Below are 24,594 nucleotides of genomic sequence, written 5' to 3'. Positions count from 1 at the left end.
ACTAATATATTTATTAACAAATTGAATATAAATATGGGCAGTAGGAGCAGAACAAGACTTCATGAGCTAATCTCGACAGACACTAACCCCATCAGAAATCCTGGCATCACCAACGTAGCTGCTTTACATAATGCTGGCGGGGACATTGACGAGAGTACCGCCAGTGATAGGGTAGGAATGCCACTGGAAATCCAAACATTCTCACAGTGGAAGGTTGAGTAGAGGGTGGCGGAGTGTGGCCATAATGCACAGCATTTAAAGTGACAAAGTCATTTCCAAATGGAAAGTAAAATTGGGGTAGGGCATAAAATAGGCAGCCAATGCGATCCCATTTGTTTCCCACCAGGCAAGTTAGGTTGAAATGACCTCTATTGTAAAGTTGAACAGCTGTCCAGATCACAGAGCTCAGGTCCTCAGATGGCACTCAGAATCGGCCAAAGAAGAGGTCAAAATGCCACCAAGGATAGGCATAGTGCTAATGCAATGTTTTTGAATTGTTGTGTACTAGTACCTTATAGATGTATTGGGTACTGTTAGTCTGTATTTTTCACATCACTACAAGATAAACTGGTGCTGGAATTGCAAATACAGCTTTGCGGCTCAGTTTCTTCCAGTGATTGAAACTTGTAAATATAATTGGTGTGATTGAAGAGGGCCACCAGAGATTGTATTGTATTTTTTATGATTGTAGAAGATTGAATCAGGCAGCCAAATAGATGTCCATGGTGTCCACCAGATTTTCCTCTGTCGGTCACCCATTTTTTAGTGAGAAAAGGCCGGTTGGCATTTGAAAATTCCTCCTCAGCATCACCGTAGTTCTACTCACATGATTTCATCATTGAATCCTGCAATCTATCACATGGTGCCAAATGGAAAATGACAAAAATAGAACTGCTGTCACACAAAGTCCACCTTTATCTTTCATATAGAATAACACAATTTGAAGCATGTTTCATAACAGTAGCATGTGTTAGGATGATTTTAGTAATGGTCATAATTTCGTACAAATACTGTTCATGATATCATCTTAGCTCATCAACACAGTGTTAGCTGTGGCTCAGTTGGTAACACCACTGCCTCTGAGTCAGGGACTTGTGGGGTTCAAGTCCCACACCAGGGATTTGAACACAAAAATCTAGCCTGACATTCCAGTGCCTCAGGGAGTGCTGCACTGTCAGAGGAGCCTTCTTTTGGATGAGATGTTAAACCTTGTCCTGTCTGCCCTCTCAGGTGGACATAAAAGATCCCATTGTACTATTTTGAAGAAGAGCAGGGCAGTTCTCCCTGGTGGCCTGGCCAATATTTATCCCTCAACATCACAAAAAAAAACAGATTATCACATTGGAAGTTTGCTGTGTGCAAATTGGCTGCCGCATTTCCTACATTACAACAGTGACTACACTTCAAAAAGTACTTCATTGGCTGTAAAGCACTTTGGGAAGATTGGTGGTCGTAAAAGTCGCTATATAAATGCAAGTATTTCTTTCTTCTTTCTTAACGCCATCGATGTGTTACTCCAGCCCATGTTTTATCTGATATACAATATCCCATATAACTGCACGAACTGAACTGAGTGCAAAACCATTACAATCTACTATTAGTCAAATGGTACATTTTTATTGGCTATAGTATGTCATTTGTGCATTGCAGGTGTCTGTCAGCTGATGAACAAAATGGGGGAAACCTTTGACAAAATCAAGGCCTTCAATAAAAATGATGAGCAGTTTCTGGAAGCATTTGCCATTTTTTGTGGATTGGGAATACAGAACACTCAGATGTATGAAACTGTTGAAATGGCCATGGCAAAACAGATTGTGACTCTAGAGGTAAGTAAGTGACAAATAGGGGTAGATTTTAACTTTCATCGCTGGTCGCTAAACTCAGCGTTGCAGATCAGCTCACCATTATGCACTCCATCTGATCTTCCTTTTCCTGGTGCTCTGTATTTGAGTAGATCCCCTGCACAGAACTAGCTATGATGCCAGAGGTGTACTGTTGCAATTTTCCACCAGTTGCTGCAAGCTGCTGATGGTAGACTCAAAGGATGTAATCAAGTCCTATTATTGCTACCCTAACTCCCATCTCAGGGCAATCCCTTGCTCAAAGAAACACTTTCGGCTCTAACCTGGATTGCTCTTTTCTGCTCTTCCAAATAAAGTCATCCATATTAGAGGGCAGCCATGGCTGAGAAAGGGGACTCACAGCCTGGGAACTTTCTCATCCCTATCCCTCTCCTGGGAATCCATGGGGTGCCAAATGAAAGATTTGTAGCAGCTGCCGGCCAACAGGAAAGAATTAGAAATTTTTAAATGGGCAACCCGCCTCCAGCCCGCCCACTTCCAATTTTAATGGAGGTGGGTTGGGGGAATGCAGTGACCAATCCACTATCAGGAGGTGGGTTGATCCATAAAATATTTTAAGGAGGCAGCATGCTTTCACTTTAACGTCACTTTTATTTTTAACACCTGCAGGATGGGAAGCCAAGTAACTGAAGGGAGATGTGAAGGGCTGGATCCATAAGATAAGTGCATTTACAGCACTGCCTGTGGGCCAGGAGGAGCAGGAGTGTTACCTCAGCCCATCAAGCCAAAATGTAAACCCTACTCCCCCCATGATCTTTCCACCCTCCCCCTGCGATCTGACCGATCCCCTCCTGTGATCTGTCCATTGCCCTCCACCTTATGATCTGTCCAACCCCCTCCAGATGACTTATCCTTGCCGATGCCTGATCCCTGGTTGTGGCCTGGAGCCACAGGCCTACCTGCCCGACAGCCAACCAGCCTTTAATCTGGCTGACTATGGCTGGATATCAGAGAATTTAAAAAAAAATCAGCTTCTGCTATTAAATGTGGCGGAACCTCCAGAAAACCCATACTTCCAGGTTTCCCGGCCACTAAACCTCCCCCCTGCACCCTTCATACCTACCCGTTGGGGCCCTTGATCCTCAAAAATCTAGGATAGTTTTAAAAGAATATTGAAATGAAACCCTCTTACCAAGCTGGATGAGGCAATTTCCTTGTGTTTTCTGGTGGTTAGGGGCCCAACACTTCAGGAGAAATTACTTTACTCAAAGAGTAGTTAGAACATAGAACTTACTATCCAAGGAGTAGTTGGGGCGAAAAGCATAAATGCATTTAAAGGGAAGTTAGATTAAACACATCAGAGAGAAAGAAATAAAAGTATATGTTGGTATCGATAGATGAAGTAGGGTTGGAGGTAGTTCATGTTGAGCATAAACACCGTCATAGATCAGTTGGGCCAAATGACCTGTTTCTGTGATGTAAGGTCTATGGGCTAGACTTTCCACTATGGTTGTTATCGCTATGTCCAACCTTAATGCTTTGTTTATTTTTCAGGATCACCGGAATATCGTCTAATTTAAAAAAACGCTAGTTTTGCCTTTTTAATTTGGGCAATAGGCTTAACGATGTGAAATGGGTCTTAGCGATGTATTCAGTCGTGCAAGGCTGCCATCCATGGTAACGGCCGTTTTGCGCGTTTTTTTTTCAGGCAAATAACTTTTCCCATGGGGGTTGACAGAGAGAACAGGGGATCTGGTCCCCATCAATAACATTATAGAACTTTTCTTTAATTCTAGCCCCTGTTTCTTTATAAAATAAAATCTATCAGCCAACTGAGGTGAACTCTATTCCCTTCCTCATGGGATGACATACCCTAGTTCTGCTTCTATTTGTACTGTGGACCAGAGGGGGAAAAAATCCATGATTAATATTAACCCTGACATTACAGCAATGTAGTTGTATGTAACTTTTCTCATTTTATTCTCCCATCTCTATTCTGCAGCATGTGATTAGTGATCAATACTAGTTGAGAAATTACAACCCCCCCCCCCCCACCCCCGCCCCATCACAATAAATCGCTATAAATGCCTTTAATTTGTCCTCAAGAGTGGCAAGAGTCAAAAAGGCCCTTAAAATCACTCACAAATTGATTCTCCTGACAGCCTTTTACTACAGATCCTCCCCGTAGTGCTGAGTGGTGCAGAGTTATTGCAGCTTTTCTTCAGCCTATTTTTGGGCCAGCGATCATTTGGGTGAATTGTGGGCGAAATGCCGAAAGTAGCGCTCGGCGATAGTCTGGGCCATAATCAGGCACAAGTTTCCATTATGAGCACTATTCTCGGCCTTGCACGAGGATGACGTCATTTTTTTAAAAAAAGTAGGCGATGCAGCTCATTCAGTAGTGCCGATAGTTGGGCTGGTGATAAATGGGCTTTAATCGGGCGCTAGTTTCCACTTTTCAGCAAATATGGGCGATAGCCTGCATCTCGGCTCTTATATGGGCGCTAAATGGGTGAAGATGTGCCGATAAAGCATTGTTAAGTGGCTGTAAACAAGCCACTAATGATTTCAATAGCCTCCCCCACCACCGTGTCTGCTCAGCACTGGCAGAAATGGGAACTCCAACATTTGGGAAAGGCGTGTGGCAGTGGGTTGATAGCGGGGTCCCGGCCCGCTGTAAAAAAAAAAACATTTTCCCACCCACGTCTTGCCCGCTGACCCCCTGGAAAATTCTGCCCATAAAGTCTGAAAATCTGTGAGGACCATATCTCGATCAGTTTGCAGGCTGGGGGACAATTCTATTTTATTTGTGAATGGCAAGTGCCTGCACCACTAGGTTGCACCTATGCCATAGTTAGAGAATGACCAGTGGATAGGGGGTGGTGGTGTAGTAGGTGTTACATAGAAGTTGGTGTGAATAAGGATGTGCAGGAGTAGGGTAGGGAAGGCAGCGTAATGGGGATGTGATGAGTGGTAGAGCAGGATGAAGGTGAGTGTGGCTTGTACTAACGTTTTGTGATCTACTGAGATCATTGAAAGGTTTGCGTCACTGCAGCCTGGTCCTCCTGATGACATTCCTGCTTGTGTCCTCCTGTGCAATGTGCAACCTCATCATCATATGCAGTCCCTCGGAATCAAGGAAGACTTGCTTCCACTCTTAACATGAGTTCTTAGGTGGCTGTACAATCCAATACGAGAACCACAGTCTCTGTCACAGGTGGGACAGATAGTCGTTGAGGGAAGGAGTGGGTGGGATTGGTTTGCCACACGCTCTTTCCACTGCCTGCGCTTGATTTCTGCATGCTCTCGACGACATTGGTTTCCTGGGGCGGTCTCTTCCGCCCATTGGAAGGGAAGAGGACCTCTATGTGAGCTCTGACTCCCTCCATGAGTATCTGGAGGGAGTGATGGGAGAGCCTGGGTGCAGCCAGGCACCTTTGTGCAGTGCTTGTCAGTGTTTGCAGCACCTCAATGCTGTTGAACACTGACAGCACATCTGTCAAAATAAATATGGGCATGATCCCTTTAAGGAAACCAGCTGATGATGCGTTATCAAATGAGGTCATCAGACCCGCTTCCTTCAATTGGTCAGGAAACACGCTGGGCGGGCTTAACAAGCAAATCAGGGGAAAATCATTTTGCACAGCGGACTAGAGCCAGCAGCGAGGCGTGATCCCGTCACCGACGTCGCCTGCCACGGACCCACCAAGGTTCGTAAAATCCTGCCCCATATGTTTAGTCCATGATTGTAGGCCCTACTAAAAAATATCTAGTAGACTTTTCATGCAAATTGTGGTGCAAAAACAGATGGATTCCACCTTTGATATCATCTTCCAACTATCCTGGAAAGATATTTCTAACCAATCTGATACTGAATTGAAAATTCCACAAATAGTGCTGTCACAACTATCATTTAAAGCCACTGATCCTTATCTTTTCATACCATGTAGGGAAAGTTGTCAGACCAGTTCTATTTCTGATGGTGTAGTCTTAGTACAACAACAGGAGATTGTAACTTGTTCAGAATGTGTTTTGATATTTCAGGTCCTTTCATATCATGCATCTGCCACTGAAAATGAAACTGAGGAGCTTCAGGTAACAGCGGTAAAAACACTTTTCAATTTACATTCACAGTTATGTTGTTAGCATTTAATTTCAATTGCATATAGTCTGTGTCCACATAACTTGTAACTCGCAATGTCTGGACAGGAAGATGGAATTATGGTAACATTGTAGAGTTTCCCAAAGACGATAGCTTCAGTCTTCTCAAAGTTTAACTGGAGGAAGTTGTGCCTAATCTAAGACTGGATATTGGACAAGCAGTCTGACAACATAAAAGCAGTGGAAGGTTCAGAAGAGCAGGTGGAGAGGTAGAGCTGGATGTCGTCAGTGTACCTGTGGAAGCTGAAGCTGAAACTATAGGGGTGAATTTTGACCTGGGGGAGCGCATGGGTTTGGGTGGACGGTTATAACCGGGGAAATTTACAGCACATCGGGAAGCCAGCTCCGGGAGAGGCAGGTTGCCAATTAACATATGTTATTCGCTTAATTAGAGCGATTCTCAACTCACTTTCGGGTCCGCGGGATTCCCGGGCTTCCTGAAACTCGGCAGTGAAAGCAAGGCGAGTACACAGCGTCAATTGAGGGTCTGAATCAATCTCAGGGAAATATGGTAATAAATACCCAGTACTCACAACTGCTTTCTCATCTGCTAGTGGGATAATGTTTGTTCACAGTACTTTTGCTTAGAGGTTACTTTCTACACTGAGGAGGTTAAGCGAATGGGCTAAGGTTTGGCAGATGGAATACAATGTTGGAAAATGTGAGGTCATCCACCTTGGAAAAAGAACAGTAAAAGGGAATATTATTTGAATGGGGAGAAATTACAACATGCTGCGGTGCAGAGGGACCTGGGGGTCCTTGTGCATGAATCCCAAAAAGTTAGTTTGCAGGTGCAGCAGGTAATCAGGAAGGCGAATGGAATATTGGCCTTCATTGCGAGAGGGATGGAGTACAAAAACAGGGAGGTCCTGCTAAAACTGTACAGGGTATTGGTGAGGCCGCACCTGGAGTACTGCGTGCAGTTTTGGTCACCTTACTTAAGGAAGGATATACTAGCTTTGGAGGGGGTACAGAGACAATTCACTAGGCTGATTCCGGAGATGAGGGGGTTACCTTATGATGATAGATTGAGTAGACTGGGTCTTTACTCATTGAAGTTCAGAAGGATGAGGGGTGATCTTATAGAAACATTTAAAATAATGAAAGGGATAGACAAGATCGAGGCAGAGAGGTTGTTTCCACTGGTCGGGGAGACTCGAACTAGGGGGTACAACCTCAAAATACGGGGGAGCCAATTTAAAACCGAGTTGAGAAGGAATTTCTTCTCCCAGAGGGTTGTGAATCTGTGGAATTCTCTGCCCAAGGAAGCAGTTGAGGCTAGCTCATTGAATGTATTCAAATCACAGATAGATAGATTTTTAACCAATAAGGGAATTAAGGGTTACGGGGAGCAGGCGGGTAAGTGAAGCTGAGTCCACGGCCAGATCAGCCATGATCTTGTTGAATGGTGGAGCAGGCTCGAGGGGCTAGATGGCCTACTCCTGTTCCTATTTCTTATGTTCTTATGTTCAACACTTTAGAGATTTGATCTATCACATCAGGATGGGTGCTGCTTACGCTGTCTTAGATTGGACTTCAGATGAGGACCAACAGCAACAGCAGCTTGTAGCTGTACAGCGGAGAGGGTAGCACCTGAGAGGGGACCAACAGAGAGGAGACCAAAAGAGAGGGGATTAGCAAAGGGGGTAAGCTCGCAGGAGGCACTACCCACGAAACAGGGTCAACAGGCAAAGGCTCAGTTTTTTTGACATCTCTGAACACCATTGTCTCAGAAGGCTCATAATGTCATGTCAGTTGGTGGCAGACATCTGCAGCCTCTTTGAAAAAGACCTGATCCCTATTGGACCTGATGGTCACACATTATCAATGGCTGTCAAAGTCACCACCGCCCTCAACTTTTTTGCCTCTGGTTGCTTCCAGGGCCTTGCCACAGACATATTCAGGATCTCCCAGTCAGTGGGCCACAATAGCATAAGACAAGTCACTGATGGGTTGTTTGCCAGGGCCGGCAATTATGTGAACTTCACATGCGATGATGCCAGTCAGAATGTGCAGGCGCTTGGATGTGTGGCTCTGGCTGGCTTCCCCACAGATGCCATCATAGGCAGTCCCTCGAACGAGGATGACTTGCTTCCACAAGAGTTCACAGATGTTTCAATGAAGGACCCGATGTTCCAGTCCTGAACTCCAGGGGTGGAAGATGCCTGTGCGTGGATTTTTTTAACGTGTGGTGACCGTTGCACATCAGTCATCACATGGGCTTGACAGAGCTAGGTCTTGGTCCAGTGGCAAGGGTGAACCAGGACAACTGGAGACCTGCTCTGCTGCACGGACCTAGTGTGCACACATATCGAAGTGTGGGCAGACCCGTGCTGCACCTGGGCCCTCGGCTCTTCTGGGCCCCGTACCCTCATTCGCCGCACCTTTGCCCACGATGTTCCAGGGCCTGGCGCTCCAGCTCTATTAATAGCCCCGATGTTCCAGGTTCCTGGCGCTCCAGCTCTATTTATAGCCCCAACAAGGGAATAAGGGGTTATGGAGAGCGGACAGAGAAGTGGACCTGAGTCCATGATTGGATCAGCCATAATCAGGTGCAGGGCATCATCGATTGCACATGGCAAACCGCGCACCCCAGAACAACCAGGAATATTCGTCAACATCAAGGCCTTTCACTAAATGTGCAACTGGTATGCAACCACAAAAATATATTCATGCGCAATATTCCCGGGTAGCTGCCATGATGCATTCATTGTGCGGCAGTCGAAGCTCCCTGATGTCTGTGGACCTGGCAGCAGACTTAAGGGGTGACTGCTAGGTGATAAGGGATACCCACTTCAAAATTGGCTCATGACACCCATCAGAAATCAGACAATTGAATCCCAACAGCACTACAATGAATGCCATACCACACCAGATGTATGATTGAACAGGCCATTGGCATGCTGAAGATGCGCTTCAGGTGCCTGAACAGATCTGGAGGTGCCCTTCAGTACGCACCAGCCAGGGTCTCCAGAATGGTTGTGGTTTGCTGCGGTCTGCACAACATTACGCAACAGCGAGTCTTGGACCTGTATGAGGAACAAGGCGCAGAGCCCAGATTCTCCTCGGAAGAGGAAGAGGAGGTGGGTGATGAGGACAATGCAATCCCAGCTGCTCACATTGTTGCCACGGATGCCCGTATTAGTGCAAGATTCACTTGACTTGCACCGGTGGATCCATGTCACAACAAAATGCAACAGATACTTTTCCCACCCGCACCTCCTCCCACTACAATGTCACTGACACAAAACAGTCCATCAACCAACCAACAACCCTTGAATATCCGCCATTGGACCCCATCAATTCATGTCTTCTCCTTCATCATCAATCAAGTTAAAAGGCCCCTTACCATCCAGTATCTAAGAATGGACAAGATGGGAAAGTTGTGACAAAGAATAACATTTATGTGACCAAAATAAACAACAGAAACTTATCAACACAACAAATATAAAGTCACCCATGTGCATAACTTGTGCAACTACAAAGCCTAACTCTTTCTTTTCCTGCTACTCCGACATGGTGCAACTCCTGTGGCTTCAGCAGAGGTAGAGGGAGGCTGCTCAGATCCCTGCTCTGGCTGCTGAGATGCTCTTTGCAGACATCCTCTGGGTTTTGGAGCCCCTGAGGGCTCCGCTAAGGACTGCTCCACAGGGGCAGCCATCGGGAGGTGAGGCAGCATGTGGGCTACAGACTGAGGGGGCAGTGAGTGAGAGGTGGAAGCGCTTTGAGTGGAGTCCCCACTTCCATGACCCCTATCGCCATCATCCCTCTCATGGCCCAGCTGCAACTCACTGCTACCACTGTTCTGGAGAACACAGAACACTGTAAGGACAAGGCTAAGGTATCTGTCAATCTATTTAAGGTGGCAGACATGTTGGCATCCAGAGTCTGCATGTGGTCAAGGCATGCATGGACCCATTTGATTGGAGCATTTGATGTTCCACAGTACTGGTCATTCTATCCATGGAAGAACACATCATCCCAATGCCCTGTAACATCAACCCACTCATGGTTGAGGCGGACCCCTCCATTCTCTCTATAATCATGGTGAGTTCACTTTGAAGTCCTGTCACTGCATCACACATTATCTGCTGCTGCTCAATGATTCTTCTTTTCATCGACGACCCCCGGGGTACAGCATCTGTATCCAGCTGAGCAGAGCTTGGAGAGGGCGCAGGCCTCCAATGCGGACTCTCTGCAGCTGAAACCAAGAAGGCGTCGTTGGAGGTGGCAGAGGAAGTCAGCACCAGGATCGCAGTGCCACATTCCTAAATTCAGCATCACCATCTGCTCTTGCTCACTTGTGAAGTGTGAGTCACCAGGTGAAAACCCAACTATCTGCATTACTGGTTGCACCAAAGTGTGAGTATCTGAGCTGGTGCATGGTCTGCATGAGTCCTGTGATGGTACATCCTCAGAAGGATGCAACTCCTCTGAGGATTCATCTTCGGACACCTCCACCGACGCGTGATGCACGTGTGATGGCCCTGTGGGAGATAAAATATATGAACCAGTCATTGCAAGGTAAGAATGTTGGAAGTTTATCATGATGAAGATGATCATATTTGACTCGCTGTTGAAACCAAGTCAAAATGATCGAGTGCCGTATGACCTGTGGGTGGCTTTTATTTAATTGTGTCATCACGTAGCTGGGAGCTCCCCGTTTCCCCATCTCTGACAGCCAGGGATGTTGAAACTCCACTGCAGTTGTTAATTGGGAAATCAGTGGAGGACCACTTCCAGTTCTCTCCCTTTCCCTAGAATTCTGTGCTCTCTTCTGCAGGGAGAGAAAGAACAAACCTATGGGTGAGTGTAATGGCATGCGTTCAGCCAATGGATGGAGTGCATTTGGTAAGGGTGACTATGAGGGAAAGGCATGACATTGCATAAGGATGAGAGTGAGTGGGAGTGGTGGATGGGTAGATGGGATGTGAGGAAGTGCATAGAAAGAGAAGGGTGGGTGCACGTGCAAGGTAAGTGGGTGTGAGGAGTAATGTGGTGGAGTAGGCTTGAAAAGGCAGAGTGAGGTGATGCGCACAGCAGGATGAAAGTGAATGTGCCACTGTACTCACCTTTCCTCTTCTGGTTAGGTCATTAAACCACTTCCTATACTGAATTCAGGAGCATGGCACTACTGCTGCTGACCTCCTCTGCCATCTCAACCATACCTTCTTGGTTTCAGCTGAAGGCTTCTTCCTCCTATTGCTAGGGACGAGTATCTCTGTCTGACTCCTCACAGCCCCCAGCAGCACATCAAAAGAGGCATCAGTAAAGCAATGCAGCCTTTGAACATCTGGACTCCATTGTGAGATTTCCTCTTTTCCTGCCAACTCCAACTCCTCCAACTTGCCTCCTTGGATTTTCTCTTTAAATACTGGATTTTGATCACACCATACTGGTCCACATGACGCCCGCTGCCACTGATTGGACAGAAAAACTGGAAGTAAAATGATAATGAGTTCGCTGAGTTAGAAAGCCACTGACAGATGCGCTGCACTTACTTCTGATTGTCCCGCGTGATATCGGACTCCACACCCCCACCACTCCCAGTGCAGTTCCCAATTAATATCAGGGCCTAAATCTGTAAATCTTGTCACGGGACAGTATGTAGATGAAGAAAAGGAGGGAGCTAAGGTTGGATCCTTCGGGGACTCCAGAAGGGCTGGGAAGAGAAGCAATTACTACCAATACTCTGGCTTTGATTGGATGGGTAAGAGTGGAACCCAGCAATAGCAATCACATTGAACTGAACAATGCAGAAGATGTGTTGGAGGAGGATGGTGTGGTTGACCATGTCAAAGGCTGCAGAGAAGTCAAAGAAAATAAGAATGGATAAAGCACCATGGTCACAGTCACAGAGGATGTTACAGGTTGAGCATCCAAAATCCGGAGTTCCAAAATTCAGAATGTTCCGGAATACGGATACTGGGCCGATTCATGGTGGGGTCATCTGGAAACCGGAAAATGTTCCAAAGTTCGGACTCCCCCCGCCTCGGCGGCCCAACTTTGCCTGCCCCGACCTCACCCCGGCCCTCGGCGTCTCGACCTCGTTCCAGCCCTCGGCGGCCCGACCTCACCCCGGCCCTCGGCGGCCCGACCACGCTCCAGCCCTCGGCGGCCCGACCTCACCCCGGCCCGGCCCGACCTCACCCCGGCCCTCGGCGCCTCGACCTCGTTCCAGCCTTCGGTGGCCGGACCTCCGGCCTGACTTTGTCACGACTTTGCCCGCCCCGACTTCGCCAGCCCCGGCCCTCGGCGGCCCGACCTCGCCCCGGCCCTGGCTCCCCCCCTTCTCCCCCTGGCCCCAGTTCCCCCCTTCTCCCTCAGGCCCTGGCTCCCCCCCTTCTCCCCCCGGCCCCAGCTCCCCACTTCTCCCTCAGGCCCAGGCTCTCCCCCTTCTCACCCTTACCTCGGCTGCCAGACCCCACCTCCCTCGACCCAGGCAAAGACATTCCAAAATCCGAAATACCCGGAATCCGAAACAGCCTCCGACCCGAGGTTTCCGGATTTCAGATGCTTAACCAGTGTTAGTGACTGTGGTTAGAGCTTTTTCAGTACTGTAGCAGGGCAGAAACCTGATTGGAGAGATTCGTACATGGAGTTGCAAAAGAGATGGGCACAGATTTTGGAGACACAATACAAACATATCATTTTGGAAATGTAATACATAAGTGAAAGCAAAACTAATACATTCTCATTACAGCTTTTATTTTAGATCCATTTTTTCAGCAGTAGCTTTTAATCTACGCATTAAATGTCACTGCATTCCCTGTCATTGATGCATGATGACATTTACAATGAAGTATTAATGATTGACATTTAACTGCAGTTTTAATAAGGAAAATACTATTTGTTTTGATATTATAGAAATTACCTCTAAAATAAATTTATGAATTAGAGCTTAGATAATTTTTGACATTGGGTCTTCCAAATCTAAAGTCTAAGTTTGAAGATTGTCCTTGCTCACTTTTGTTATTGTTGGTGAAATTATACCATAAGCTTCTAACATTAGCAGCTTGCATTGATGGAATTGAACAGGCAAATAGACAATGAGCGATGGAGGGAGGAATGACTGACAGCCTAGGTAAAAGTTGAGTTTTGAGAAGGCTTTTAAAGGGCGATTAAAAACTGATGAACTAAAGGGGTTAGGGAGGGGGTGCCAACTAAAGGAAAGGAGATACACAAAAGGTCGGGGTCAGAATACCAATGTGTGTGGGATTGGTGGAGGAGGGAATATAAGGCTGGAAGAGGCTGCAGAGATAAGGTGGGGCAAGGGCAAGCAAGGATTTAAGGAATTTAAATTTAATACATTAGAGGACAGGGAGCCAGCTTAGGTCAGTGAAGACAGAGGTGATAGTCAGCAAGACATAGTGTGAGACAGGAAATGATAATGAGGTGGCTGCGTTTGGACAAGTTGGAATTTGTAGAGGTTTGGAGGCCAGAAAGGAGAGCATCAGAATAATTGAGGCTAGAGATGACAAATACATGAATAAATGTTTCAACTATGGAGAAGCTGAGGTAGAGGCATGATTTTGTCAGCCCCAAGTGCCCTTGTCACTAGCATACTATATAACTGCAGCATGTATAATCTAAAGGATTCACTGCAACAACTTACCAAAGTTACTTCAATAGCACTCCCTCCCCTGCAATCTCAGTGACTGAGAAGGAGAAGAGCAGCAAAGTTGTTGGAACATCATCACCTCCAAGTACCCTTCCTAATCACTCACCATCCGGCTTTGGAAATGTATTGACATCTATTTATCATTGCTGAGTCAATATCTTAAAATTCCCTGCCTAAAACCAAGGTGAAGTCTATCACCATCTTCTCAGGAAAATGAGGGATGAGAAATGAACGTGGCCTTACCAGCATCATCCATATCCCAAGAACCTATGAAGGTGATAATACAGGGGTGGGAAGGGAAGAGATCAGTTGGATGTATTCAAGAAGATACGTGGAACCACACAAGGATAAATGGAAGAAAATGATGTGATCCACCACATCAAACTATGTAGAGAAGTTGAGAAGGGCAAGGAGGCATAATGCGCCATGGTTGCCATTGTGACTTTGGCCAGGGCAGTGCTGGTGCAGTTAGCAGGGCAGAAATCAAACTGAAGGTATTCAGACAGAGAGTTTTGAGAGAGATGGTTATGAAGTTGGGAGATGACAATTCATTTGAGAGCCTTAAAGAGAAAAGGAAGGTTAGAAATCGGATGATGGTTGGAAAGGACCATGAGTTAAGGGTGAGATTTTTGAGGAGAGATGTGATGGTGGCTGGTTCAATCTCTGGTTAAGCCAGCATAAATGTCTAACTTTGTATATGATATTTAAAAACAGTTAAGGGTTTACAAGACTAAGAAGCACTTCAGGCTTCATAGCATTGAAGGATTTTGTCTCTCAGTAATTGGTGCTTGAGGAAAAGGATCTACTTGCCATGTCAGCTAGCATTGGAGCTGGGAGAGGAAGTTGAGTGGGGCAGGAGGTGGGTCTCAGGGAGGAAAGGGCATGGGAGGAGATGGGGGAAAGCTGCTAAGTGTGGGATTATGGGCTAGAATGGATGGGAGAACTGGGAGCGCTCAGGAGCAGGGCGGAGGAAGTGAAGGTAATAGCAGAGACAGCTGCACAGATGGTCTCAATTTTAGAGACAAAGGGGCCAAAATTACCCCTTTGCTCAGGGCCAGTTAGCGCTGTTGGCTGGTGATAACAGAGTGCTAATGAGTTAGCACACGGGCTCGGTGGCCATATCGACCCGTGGGGAATTGCCCTCGGGGCTCCGCCGGTGAAAAGTGGTTTGCGCCGCGCCCCACGATTAGCACACGGGGAAATTGCCCCACGGGATGCGAGGCCAGTGTGGGGCACTGCCACCAACAGCTTCTCGATCGATGCGAGAAGCGGTGGTGGTTGTGGCGCCCCTGCTGTCCTTAACATCAACAATAAAGCCACTAAGAGATTTCCAGCGATATACATTACATATTGAAAGGACTTCAAAATAGAACAGAATAGCTGCAAAAATAAATCAAAAATAAATCACCCAAGAAAATCTGGCATAACTTAATTCCACACCATAGCACAGGCCTTTTTAGGCTCAAGCTAGGAATCAGGAAGTTTCTGTAATTAGTAAAACTACTAAAATAGTAACGCAGACAGATTCATGGATTTCTATCTCAGAATAGCAATGTTAACATTTGACTTCTGAATTGCTGGATTGATTCAAGTTGAACGTCCCCTCATTCAACTACTAATGTGCTTCGTCCTGTGCAGCTGAATCTTATGTCCTTTGATTTAATGTTTATGAGTTTGTTAACAGTGACAATTATGATATGAGGGGCCCAATAATAATCCAGAGGTGGGTTCTGAGCAGGGGGTGCAATAGCGGGCACGATATCTTGGTGTCTCGGAATGTCCGATTTAAACATGGACACCTAATTATTATCTTACTTCCAGGTTTTGCGTGTTCCAAAGCGCATCAGCAGGCGTAATGCGCACCCCCGCATGTCACATTCTCAACTTGAATGGGTACTGTGTGGAATTAGAGTATGCAAAATATTTAAAAATGGAACTTGGAGGAGTTAGATGTTTTCATGGAGACAGTAATCATACAAGATGGACTCAGCAGGTTCAAATGCAGAAAATGATAATAATAGAGGGACAGCAACAAATCTGAAAGGTACTGGCTGTCTTCCCACTCACACACACAGGAGCAGAAAGAATGGAGGAGTCCTGCTCCAACATTAATGAATTGATGTCACAGGTCATTGTGAGAATTTCTTCTTCCATGGATGGACTGGCCTCCTCCATGAAACCTCAATTGCGGCAATCAAATGAGTCCATGCAGGCCATGACCATGGCCGTACAGACTATGGATGCCGCCATGTCTGCCACCTTAAACATGATGACACATACCTTAGAGGTGGGCCTTACAATGGGCCTAAGTTTCGGGCCGCGCCTAGAATGGCGTAGCCCCGACCTGGACGCCTGTTTTTCGCGCCACAAAGTGCGCCTAAAAAAAACTTACAGATTCTCCGGCTCCCTGCAGGTCCCCTGGAGCTGGGCGCGGCGCAGCAAGAGCTGTGGGGGGCGGAGCTAGGTCCCTGCGCTGAAAACAGTGCCAGGACCTCTGCACATGCGCGCTACAGTGGGCGCGCATGTGCAATAGCTCCAGGCGCCCAAAACTGTGTGGGAGCACACAGCCCCTAGCCCTGGCCGAATGGCCTCACAGGGGCTGCATGCATAAGGCTGCCTCTCACGCCCAGCTCCTGCTTCCTCCCGACCGGACCCGCTCCCACTTCCCCCCCCCCCCCCGCCGACCCCGACACCAACCCGACTCCCGCATCTCCCCCCCCGCCGCCCCCGGACCCGACCCGACCTCCCAGACTGGACCTGAACCGCGCTCCCCCCCCACCCGACCTGACCTCCCTCTCCCTCCCTCCCCCCCCACCCCCGACCCGAACCGACCCGACCTCCCTCACACCACCCCCCCGACCCGCGCTCCCGACAGCCCCCCCCCCGGACCCGACCCGACCCAACCTGACCTCCCACCCCCCCGCCCCCGACATGAACCGACCCGACCCGACCGAACTCTGCCCCCCCCCCCCCCGCCCGACCCAAACCGAACCGACCCGACCTCCCTCCCACCCCACCCCCAGGCCCGACCCGCGCTCCCTCCCTCCCCCCCTCCCCCGACGCGAACCAACCTGACCTCCCTCCTCCCCCCCCACCCCCGACCTGACCCATGCTCCCGACCGCCCCCCCCCACCCCCGGACCCGACCCAACCTCCCTCCGCCCGCCCGACCCGACCCGTGCTCCCGCCCCCGACCCGTGCTCTCCCCAGCCCGACCCGCACTCCAGACCCTGGACCCGACCTGACCTAACGCCACCTACCTGTAAATCTGGTGCTGGGGACGGGCCCTGCCCGAAGTCTTGGGCCCGGCTCGGCCCGTTCAGCCTCCCTCTCCATTCTCCTTCCCCCCCCACCTTCTCCTTACCCCCCTTCTCCTTCCCTTCCGCCTTCTCCTTCCCCTCCCTTCTCCTTCACCCCCCCTTCTTCTTCACCCCCCTTTTCCTTCCCCACCTTCTCCTCCCCCTCTTCTCTCCCCCTTTCCTCCCCCTTCTCCTTCCCTCCCCCTTCTCCTTCCCTCCCTCCCCCTTCCCTCCCCTCTCTCCCTCCCTCCTTCTCCTTCTCTCCCCCTTCTCCTCCCCTCCCCCCCCTCTCCTCCCCTCTCTCCCTCCCCTCCCCCCCCTCTCCCTCTACCCCCCTCCTCCCCCTCCCCTCGCTGTCAGAAACACAGACACTGACAGAGAGTGAGAGACACACACAGACAGAGAGATAGAGATACTGACAGAGACACACTGGGTGGGTGGGGGGGCATCCCAGCACACTGTTGGAGGGCTCCCGGTGCTGCAGTCGATAAGTAGAAAATATTTTATTAATTTTTTTTGATTGATTTATTGGTTGATTTATTGCTGTTTTTATCATTTATTATTGATGATGGCTCTTTATTTGTAAAACTGAAGTGTTTAATGTTTGTAAACTTCTCTTTAAACTGCCCCCCCCCATTACCTACGCCTGATTTGTAACCTACGCCTGATTTTCTAAGTGTAGACAAGGTTTTTCTGAGCGTACAAAAATCTACACTTACTCCATTCTAAGTTAGTTTGGAGTAAGTTTTTACTGTCTAAACTTTCAAAATGGGCGTAAGTGACCGGACACACCCTCTTTTGAAAAAAAAAATCTGTTCCAAACTGAAACTGTTCCAACTGACTAGAACTGGAGCAAACTAAATGCCGAGAATTGCAATTTCTAAGATACTCCATTCTAAACCAGTTGCTCCAAAAAAGCAGGAGCAACTCAGGCCGAAACTTGGCCCCTATGTGTCACTGATCTCCACCAATCTGGTCTATAACAGAGAGGTAGGAGTGGTGTGCCGTTGGCCCAGGAAAGAGATGATGGCGAAAGGAGACACGGAAGTGCGGACTCTACTCAAAGCGTTACCATGTCTCACCTGTTGCTTCCCGCACCCTGCTCCCCATCCAGTACCCGACATGCTGCCTCGGACCCCGATGGCCAAGACTGCCCCTGCATGAGGGCAGGTGGAGCAATCTCTGACAGGGTGTTGTTATTAAGTTTCCTTTTTTTAAATCAAATCATAAAATGTATTAATTTGCACCATGTTATCCATTTTTGCGTGCCGGGTGTCAACTCACCTTTTCAGTTGCTTGTTGTTGAATATGAAGACATGAATTGGCGGGGACCAACTGGTGAATGTGCAATGGGTGATTACAGGACTGCCTTGTGCCAGTGGGAGTTGGGGGGGTGGGAGTGGGGCGGGGGAGGGGGAGAATGGGGTGCGGCGGAGGGGGCTGAGGGGTGTGATAGCTACTTTGGTCCAGTATGAGTGGTTAACTGAACCTTCGAGCTACTACGGAATCCCTGGCATGCCAAACAGCAATATGATTGGCTGGTGTGGCGTTGGGTGCCGCATCTTTATCTTCCTCTTCTTCCTCTTCCTACTCCTCCTCTCCATTGGAGTCCTCATCAGATGAGCAATGGCTTGTTCCCCCTCCACCTCTAAACCTTGCTGCTGCACTCTGTTGTGCAGAATGCAGCACACCACGATTATCATGGAGACGTTCACTGGTGAGCACTGAAAGACAAGACCTGTCCAGGCACCTGAAGCGCATCTTGATACATCTGGCAATCACATGGCTGTCATTGTAGCACTTTTGTGGTTCATTAGTGGGATTCCTCAGAGATATTATCAGCCATGTTTGAAGGAGGTATCCTTTGTTGCCTATCAGCCACCCTTTAAGGGTTCTTCAATTACAAACAAGTCAGGCTGTTGGATTGACACAGTATGAAAGCTTCATGGCAGCTCCCAGGGAATACAGCACTGTCCTACACAAAACATTAACTCTGTTTCTCTCTCCACAGATACTGTCTGACCTACTGAGTATTTCCAGCATTTTCAGTTTTAATCTCTGTCTGTACACCCGATTACGTGGATAGTGCCTCCTGCGACCTCGATGCCTCTGTTGCTTTCGTCTCTGTTGTCCACCCACAGCTCCCTCCATAGCAGGCCCTTGCTCCTGTGGATGCTGATTGCCTTCCTCGTTCGAAGTCCAATCTAAAGCAGCCATGGCACCACTCAGCCTGATGTTCTCTGTGTGAAGACCGCTAAACTGTAGAAATAAGTCGCTCAGCTGTGAGCACTGAGCCGTTATTAATCTCGGGACTTCTGACCTTTAACTAGCCCATGAAGTGCGATCAATTTTGCCTTTGTTTTAATGATGACTTTTCTGAACTGCGAGAACCCCATGCTGTAGCTGTTAAATTCAAAAAGCATTGAAAATGTCTTTAATAGTGCCTCATTTAAATATTTTAATCAGTAACCCGCTTCTCGCATGCACCCAAACCCATCTCCGTTAAAACCGGAAATGGGCATGTTGGAGGTGGGCTGGGTTCGGGTTTCCAATTTCTGCTATTTTAATCTACTTCCCGCCCCTCTTCCACCCACTGTGCGGGGTTAAAATTCCCCCCGCCCCTTCCCTTAGCCGAAGTGTCTTAAATGCTATCGTTGTGTCGCAAGATAACTTGTTCAATCATTACTTAATTGGAAGTAAAGATTGGAGTGGAAAGAGTGCAGTAAATATATAATCATTAACATTTTTATTATGTTCACTCTTGTAAAAATTGTTTTTTTTTTATAGGTCACAACTGTCCCTTCTGCTCATTCACTTAAGCTGCTAGATTTTAGCTTCAGTGATTTTGAATTGTCTGAAGTTGAAACGACGTTGGCTGCCATCCGAATGTTCACTGACCTGAATTTTTTGCAGAATTTCCAGATGAAATATGAGGTATAACATATTTTCTGGGAGTTACAACTAAGACAAATGATCCATCCTATAAGCTTAAACTACATTTGTGTAATCTTTATTACCACAAATATATGTGCCTTAATATTTTTATCTAAAGATGGGTAAAACATGCAAGCTCTTTTTACAGTGGAAAAAAAACATTTTATTTGAATTTTGAACAATATATATTTTGTAATGCAAGAGCTTATATTGGCTGGAGAAAGGAACATTTGAAATAGATTCCATTTTGCATATTTTTCTTTTAATTCTGAAAATAATCTAATCTTCAAACTTAACAATGGACTCCAATTCAAATCACTACAATGTTAGAATCTTATGGTTCGAGAATCTAACAGCTGGGTGCAAGATAACCTCAGAGAGGGATGCAATGTTAGTTTTGTACATATAATGGTAGATGTTGTGGTGCTGCACTTCTGGCACACAGCCTTAGAGTGGAGATTGGGAATCGGGCATGAAAGTCAATGAGCCCAATAGATGGTGCTACCAATCTTAGTATTTATCACTGGAAAATCAGAACCACTACTGATTAACGCACCCAATTTTCTGATCCATCACGTGAGGCTCCATGCCAAGGGCAGAGGGTCGCAAAATTTCCCTTTTAATGTTGAGCCACTGATGCTAAATATTTGATCCACAGACAGGTAAGTTAAAACATTCTATTATTGGTCAATTATTTTAAATTTCCCCCCTTTTTAGGTCTGCCCATGACACGCGGCATTCCCTGGTCAAGATAACAGGCCCCTGTCAATATTGCTCTGTTACGAGCTGTAAAGATGTTTCAGGGTGATTCAGCTATCCATTTTCACCTCTCTATGGGAATGTGTTTTGCCTTCACTTCCATCTTCCCTGAAGGCACAAATGGGATTGTACATTCATGTTCTGTGATGCAGTGACCCAGCTTGTATTCATGGTAGATATATCATTAGTAATATTTAAACTTTGAAATAAGGGCCTAGACATTCCACTTTTTTTTGCATCGATACCGTCCACATAACGTCCATTTTAACGCTGAGATGAGGTAAAACGCTCAGATATCGCCCATTTAGCAACAAAATGGAAAGTAACGCCCATGTATCACTCACTTATTGCCCAGCGTTACTTTCGGCATTTAGTTAACGCTGAGAATTAATAATACCGCCCACCCACTTTTTTTTGTCGTAAAGATCAGAATGGACGAAACTAATGCCCATAATTTCGGCGAGCGTTATTTTCGACACCTTGCCCACACAGCGCCGAAAATATCGCTCACCGAAAAAAACGCTGAGAAAAAGTTGCTCTCACCTGAACTAAACCCAACGGTATGGACACCATGTTGTAAATCGGAGGTCGGTTCATATAAAAGGCTGCTTCAAGTTCTGGAGAGTTTTGATGTACCGTGCAGTTCTTTTAAGGTGATTTGAACATTTGAACAAACATCTTATCATACTGTGGACGATTTTAATTTATTTTAGGTGTTTTAGTAGGTACATTTATTGTTTGTGAACAATAGGTATAATACTTGTTATTGCAATGGGGCCTGTAATTTCTCAGCCTGTCTTGATGACTATACACATGCTGAAGACTAGAAATGGCAGAAGGTATATTCAAGAGCATTATGTGCTCAATCAAAAAGGTGGCACACTGAAAACGAGGACGAGAACTTACACCCGATGCACTTACAGGGAAAAGCGGTCTTATCTGAGACAATGCGCAACAAGGTTATGCGAAATAAAAAACATTTAATGAGAACATTTGTATAAAATCATAATTATAACTGTAAAAAACACCCCACCACACCAAACAACAAATTGATAACATTTATATCATTCATAAAAGTGTTCATATTTCAAACAAAACTTCATAATCATAGAACACAAATGCAAAAAAACAAGGTACCCCCCCCCTTAACCCCCCAACAAAATAGCAACCACAACATAAAAATATTGTGACCAATACAACTCTTGCGGCCATGCACCTCATTTTCCTTCCCCCCACCCCACTTCTCCTCCCCACCTCTACCCCTTCCCCTTCCCCACCAACGCCAAGCCGCCTTGCCGAGGAGCTCCTCAGGCGCTGCTTCATTGGGAAGGATGACGGCAGATACGTTGGTTGGACGGATATGGAAGAGGACGGTCCCGAGGAGGGAACATCCTCTGAGCCAGAAGCAAGACCTTCCATCTGGCTTTCATGTGTCGTTGGCAATGGGGGTGCGGCACCTTGGGATGCAGTGCCGCGCTCTGGGACCACTGGGTGCCCTCTGCCACCAGTGTTCCTGGCTATCACCTCCAGGGCCTCCGCCAGCCACAGCACGTACTCGGTCATGGTGGCGGGCATACTGGCCAGCTGTTGGGATATGCCCCCCATTGTCTGGAGGATCTGCTGACCTATTTCAACACTCCTCCTGGACAAATGTACTATGTCCTCGCTCAGATCTGCCGCTCATTGAGCAGTCCTGCTGCGTCATGGAGAGATTTGGGGCAAGGTGCTTAGACCCGCTACCACTACGGTGGAGGAGGGCATGGCCACAGGAGCACTAGATGTCATCAGCGTCGAATGGATTATGCAGCTTGGCGATGCAGGCTCCTTGAAGTCGGCACTGTCGTCCATGGAGAAGGCACCCTGCAGCTCCACGGGCGAGAATCAGGGCTCCTGAGCACCAGATGATGATCCCCTGGCGAATCCGGTGCCGGACCCTAAGCTTCTTGGCTCGGTGGTGTTGCATGGGGCTGCGCTGCTGGCTGAGCTATGAAACATAAATTAGGTTATTAGAGGAGAAGGGGGTGCTAGGGTCACAAGGCGATTCCAACGCTACGCACAGCATATGCACAACAAAAGCACCACTGCCATCAAAATCATCACATTTCATAACCATGACCAAATTCTACATTACAATGATTTTCATGAGGCCATCATTATTTAGATAACACTTTTATCAATCATGTATCATATTATTGTTTGGATAAGAGTGGGTGTGGCATATATTGACTTTACATCACGCAATGGTGTATACTTTACTCACATGGCATCACATCATGTTCTGCTGCTGCTTGCGTGGCCGACCAGGGGTGGCTCCCCACTAGTGCCAGCACCCATTCCTTGATGTCAGTGAGCTCGCTGATGACTGGTGGCCTGCCACCCATTCACCGCTGCTCGGCACTATATTTGGAAAGCTTCTTCTGTAAAAGGTAACACCAGCATGGCATGGCATGAGATCATTGTGTGAGATCATTGCTCAGTATTGTCACAGAGACTGATACAACATATAACTGACAGATGTAATCATGATTATTACAAAAATTATCATTCTTTACCTAAAGACATCACATCTGATTTTAATCACTCATTATACTTACAATTCAAATTATATAAATATATAAGTACATGTAAATAAATGTAATACTTACTCTGGCGGATCCGACACGGTCGTTCCAGTGCTTGCGGCACTAGTTGCCCTCACGCACCTCGTTCGTCGCCGACCAGACCACCTCGGCTATGTCGGCCCAAATTTTCTGGTAAACCTTTGGGGTGGGCTTCCCACGCCCACCCCAGGTCAATTGACCCCAGCGTGACTCCACCTCCTGCAGGAGGGAGGCATTTGCCTCATCGGAGAGTCTCCAAGCTCGTTTTCGTTCTCCCAATAGATCCTCTCCCACCTCACTGCTTTTGCCTGCGTCCTCAGTCTCCACAGCGTGCTGTGTCGCCTCCTCCATCCCCTCCATTTTAAATATATTTTTTTCCCAAAACACTCCGTGCAAACAATGTTATTTGTGCACTCAATTATTTTTGCTGTTGGTAAATCTCCCTTCTATCTCCCACAATAGCCAAACAACCACACAATACACCCACACACGCGTTCAGTTCCTCTCTGCTCCCTCTCTCCTCTTCTGCGCATGTATTAATGACCCCTGACCTCCTGAAACAGGGGAAACGACCGTTGCTATGGCGTTGCTATGGATGCCGACATTTTATGGCAGAAGGGCAAAAATGTTACCACTAACGCCCATTTCACATCGCTCGCGGTAATGCCCATTTTATAAAGTGGAAAGTTGGGGTTTTGAAAATGGGTGATAATCCGGCAATCTCAAAAGCCATATTAACTGCCAAAGCTGGAAATAATGCCCATTTTTGGGCGATCTGCACAAAAGTGGAAAGTCTAGCTCAAGGAGTTTATCTTCATATCTTTAAAGCTGAATTAAAGAGAGCTTGTGATGTGTTATACAAATTCTTAGTAAACCAGCCATCCTCCTTTACTGGCTCTTTTAAGGCTAATTGATCTCAGGACCCAAATAAGATTGAAAGGAATATAGGAATAAGCCTGAGAGCTTTCACGGTGAAACAAACAGAAAAATGTACTATGTTACAAACATTATGGGATTTTTGCACCTTTTTTTAAAGAACAATTGCTACATTAATTCCAGATATCTTTTGCAAATTATGACAGGGAAATATCTAGCATCTTAAGTCCAGGTCACAAAATAAGGACACTCTTAGGCAGAACTCTTTATGGGAAAGAATATGTTTTTCTGCCACCACCGTCCACAATCTCCAATCAGAGCCTGGGCAAATATTCACTGGGAAACAGTAGATACGGTGCAAAAAATGTTGTGAATCATAATTGACCCATCCCCCTCTATTGGTGCTGGGCTAATCTATGGGAACAATCAGTCTCGAGTAAATGGAATCTCAGCATAGCAATCACTATGTGATTTTACTCCATACACCAAATACTATCAGCTTGACACATACCTTTTACCTACTTTCTTGCCGATGTTCCCAAA

At 46.9% G+C, this 24,594-nt stretch overlaps 1 protein-coding gene across 2 annotated transcripts in view; it reads left to right on the top strand.

Annotated features, from left to right (window-relative positions):
- Positions 1-24,594, top strand: part of pde5ab (phosphodiesterase 5A, cGMP-specific, b) — a 192,232-nt gene that overhangs the window by 104,764 nt on the left and 62,874 nt on the right. For both annotated transcript variants that reach the window (XM_070871121.1, XM_070871128.1), the window contains 3 exons: positions 1,651-1,826; positions 5,847-5,906; positions 19,670-19,816. In XM_070871121.1, the coding sequence (XP_070727222.1) occupies positions 1,651-1,826; positions 5,847-5,906; positions 19,670-19,816 (383 nt within the window). The remainder of the gene's footprint in view (positions 1-1,650; positions 1,827-5,846; positions 5,907-19,669; positions 19,817-24,594) is intronic.

Source organism: Pristiophorus japonicus, chromosome 2 (genome assembly GCF_044704955.1).
Source record: "Pristiophorus japonicus isolate sPriJap1 chromosome 2, sPriJap1.hap1, whole genome shotgun sequence".
Classification (NCBI taxonomy): Eukaryota; Metazoa; Chordata; class Chondrichthyes; family Pristiophoridae; genus Pristiophorus; species Pristiophorus japonicus.
Note: the sequence above shows the minus strand (reverse complement) of the source record. Positions and strands in the feature narration are given on the sequence as shown.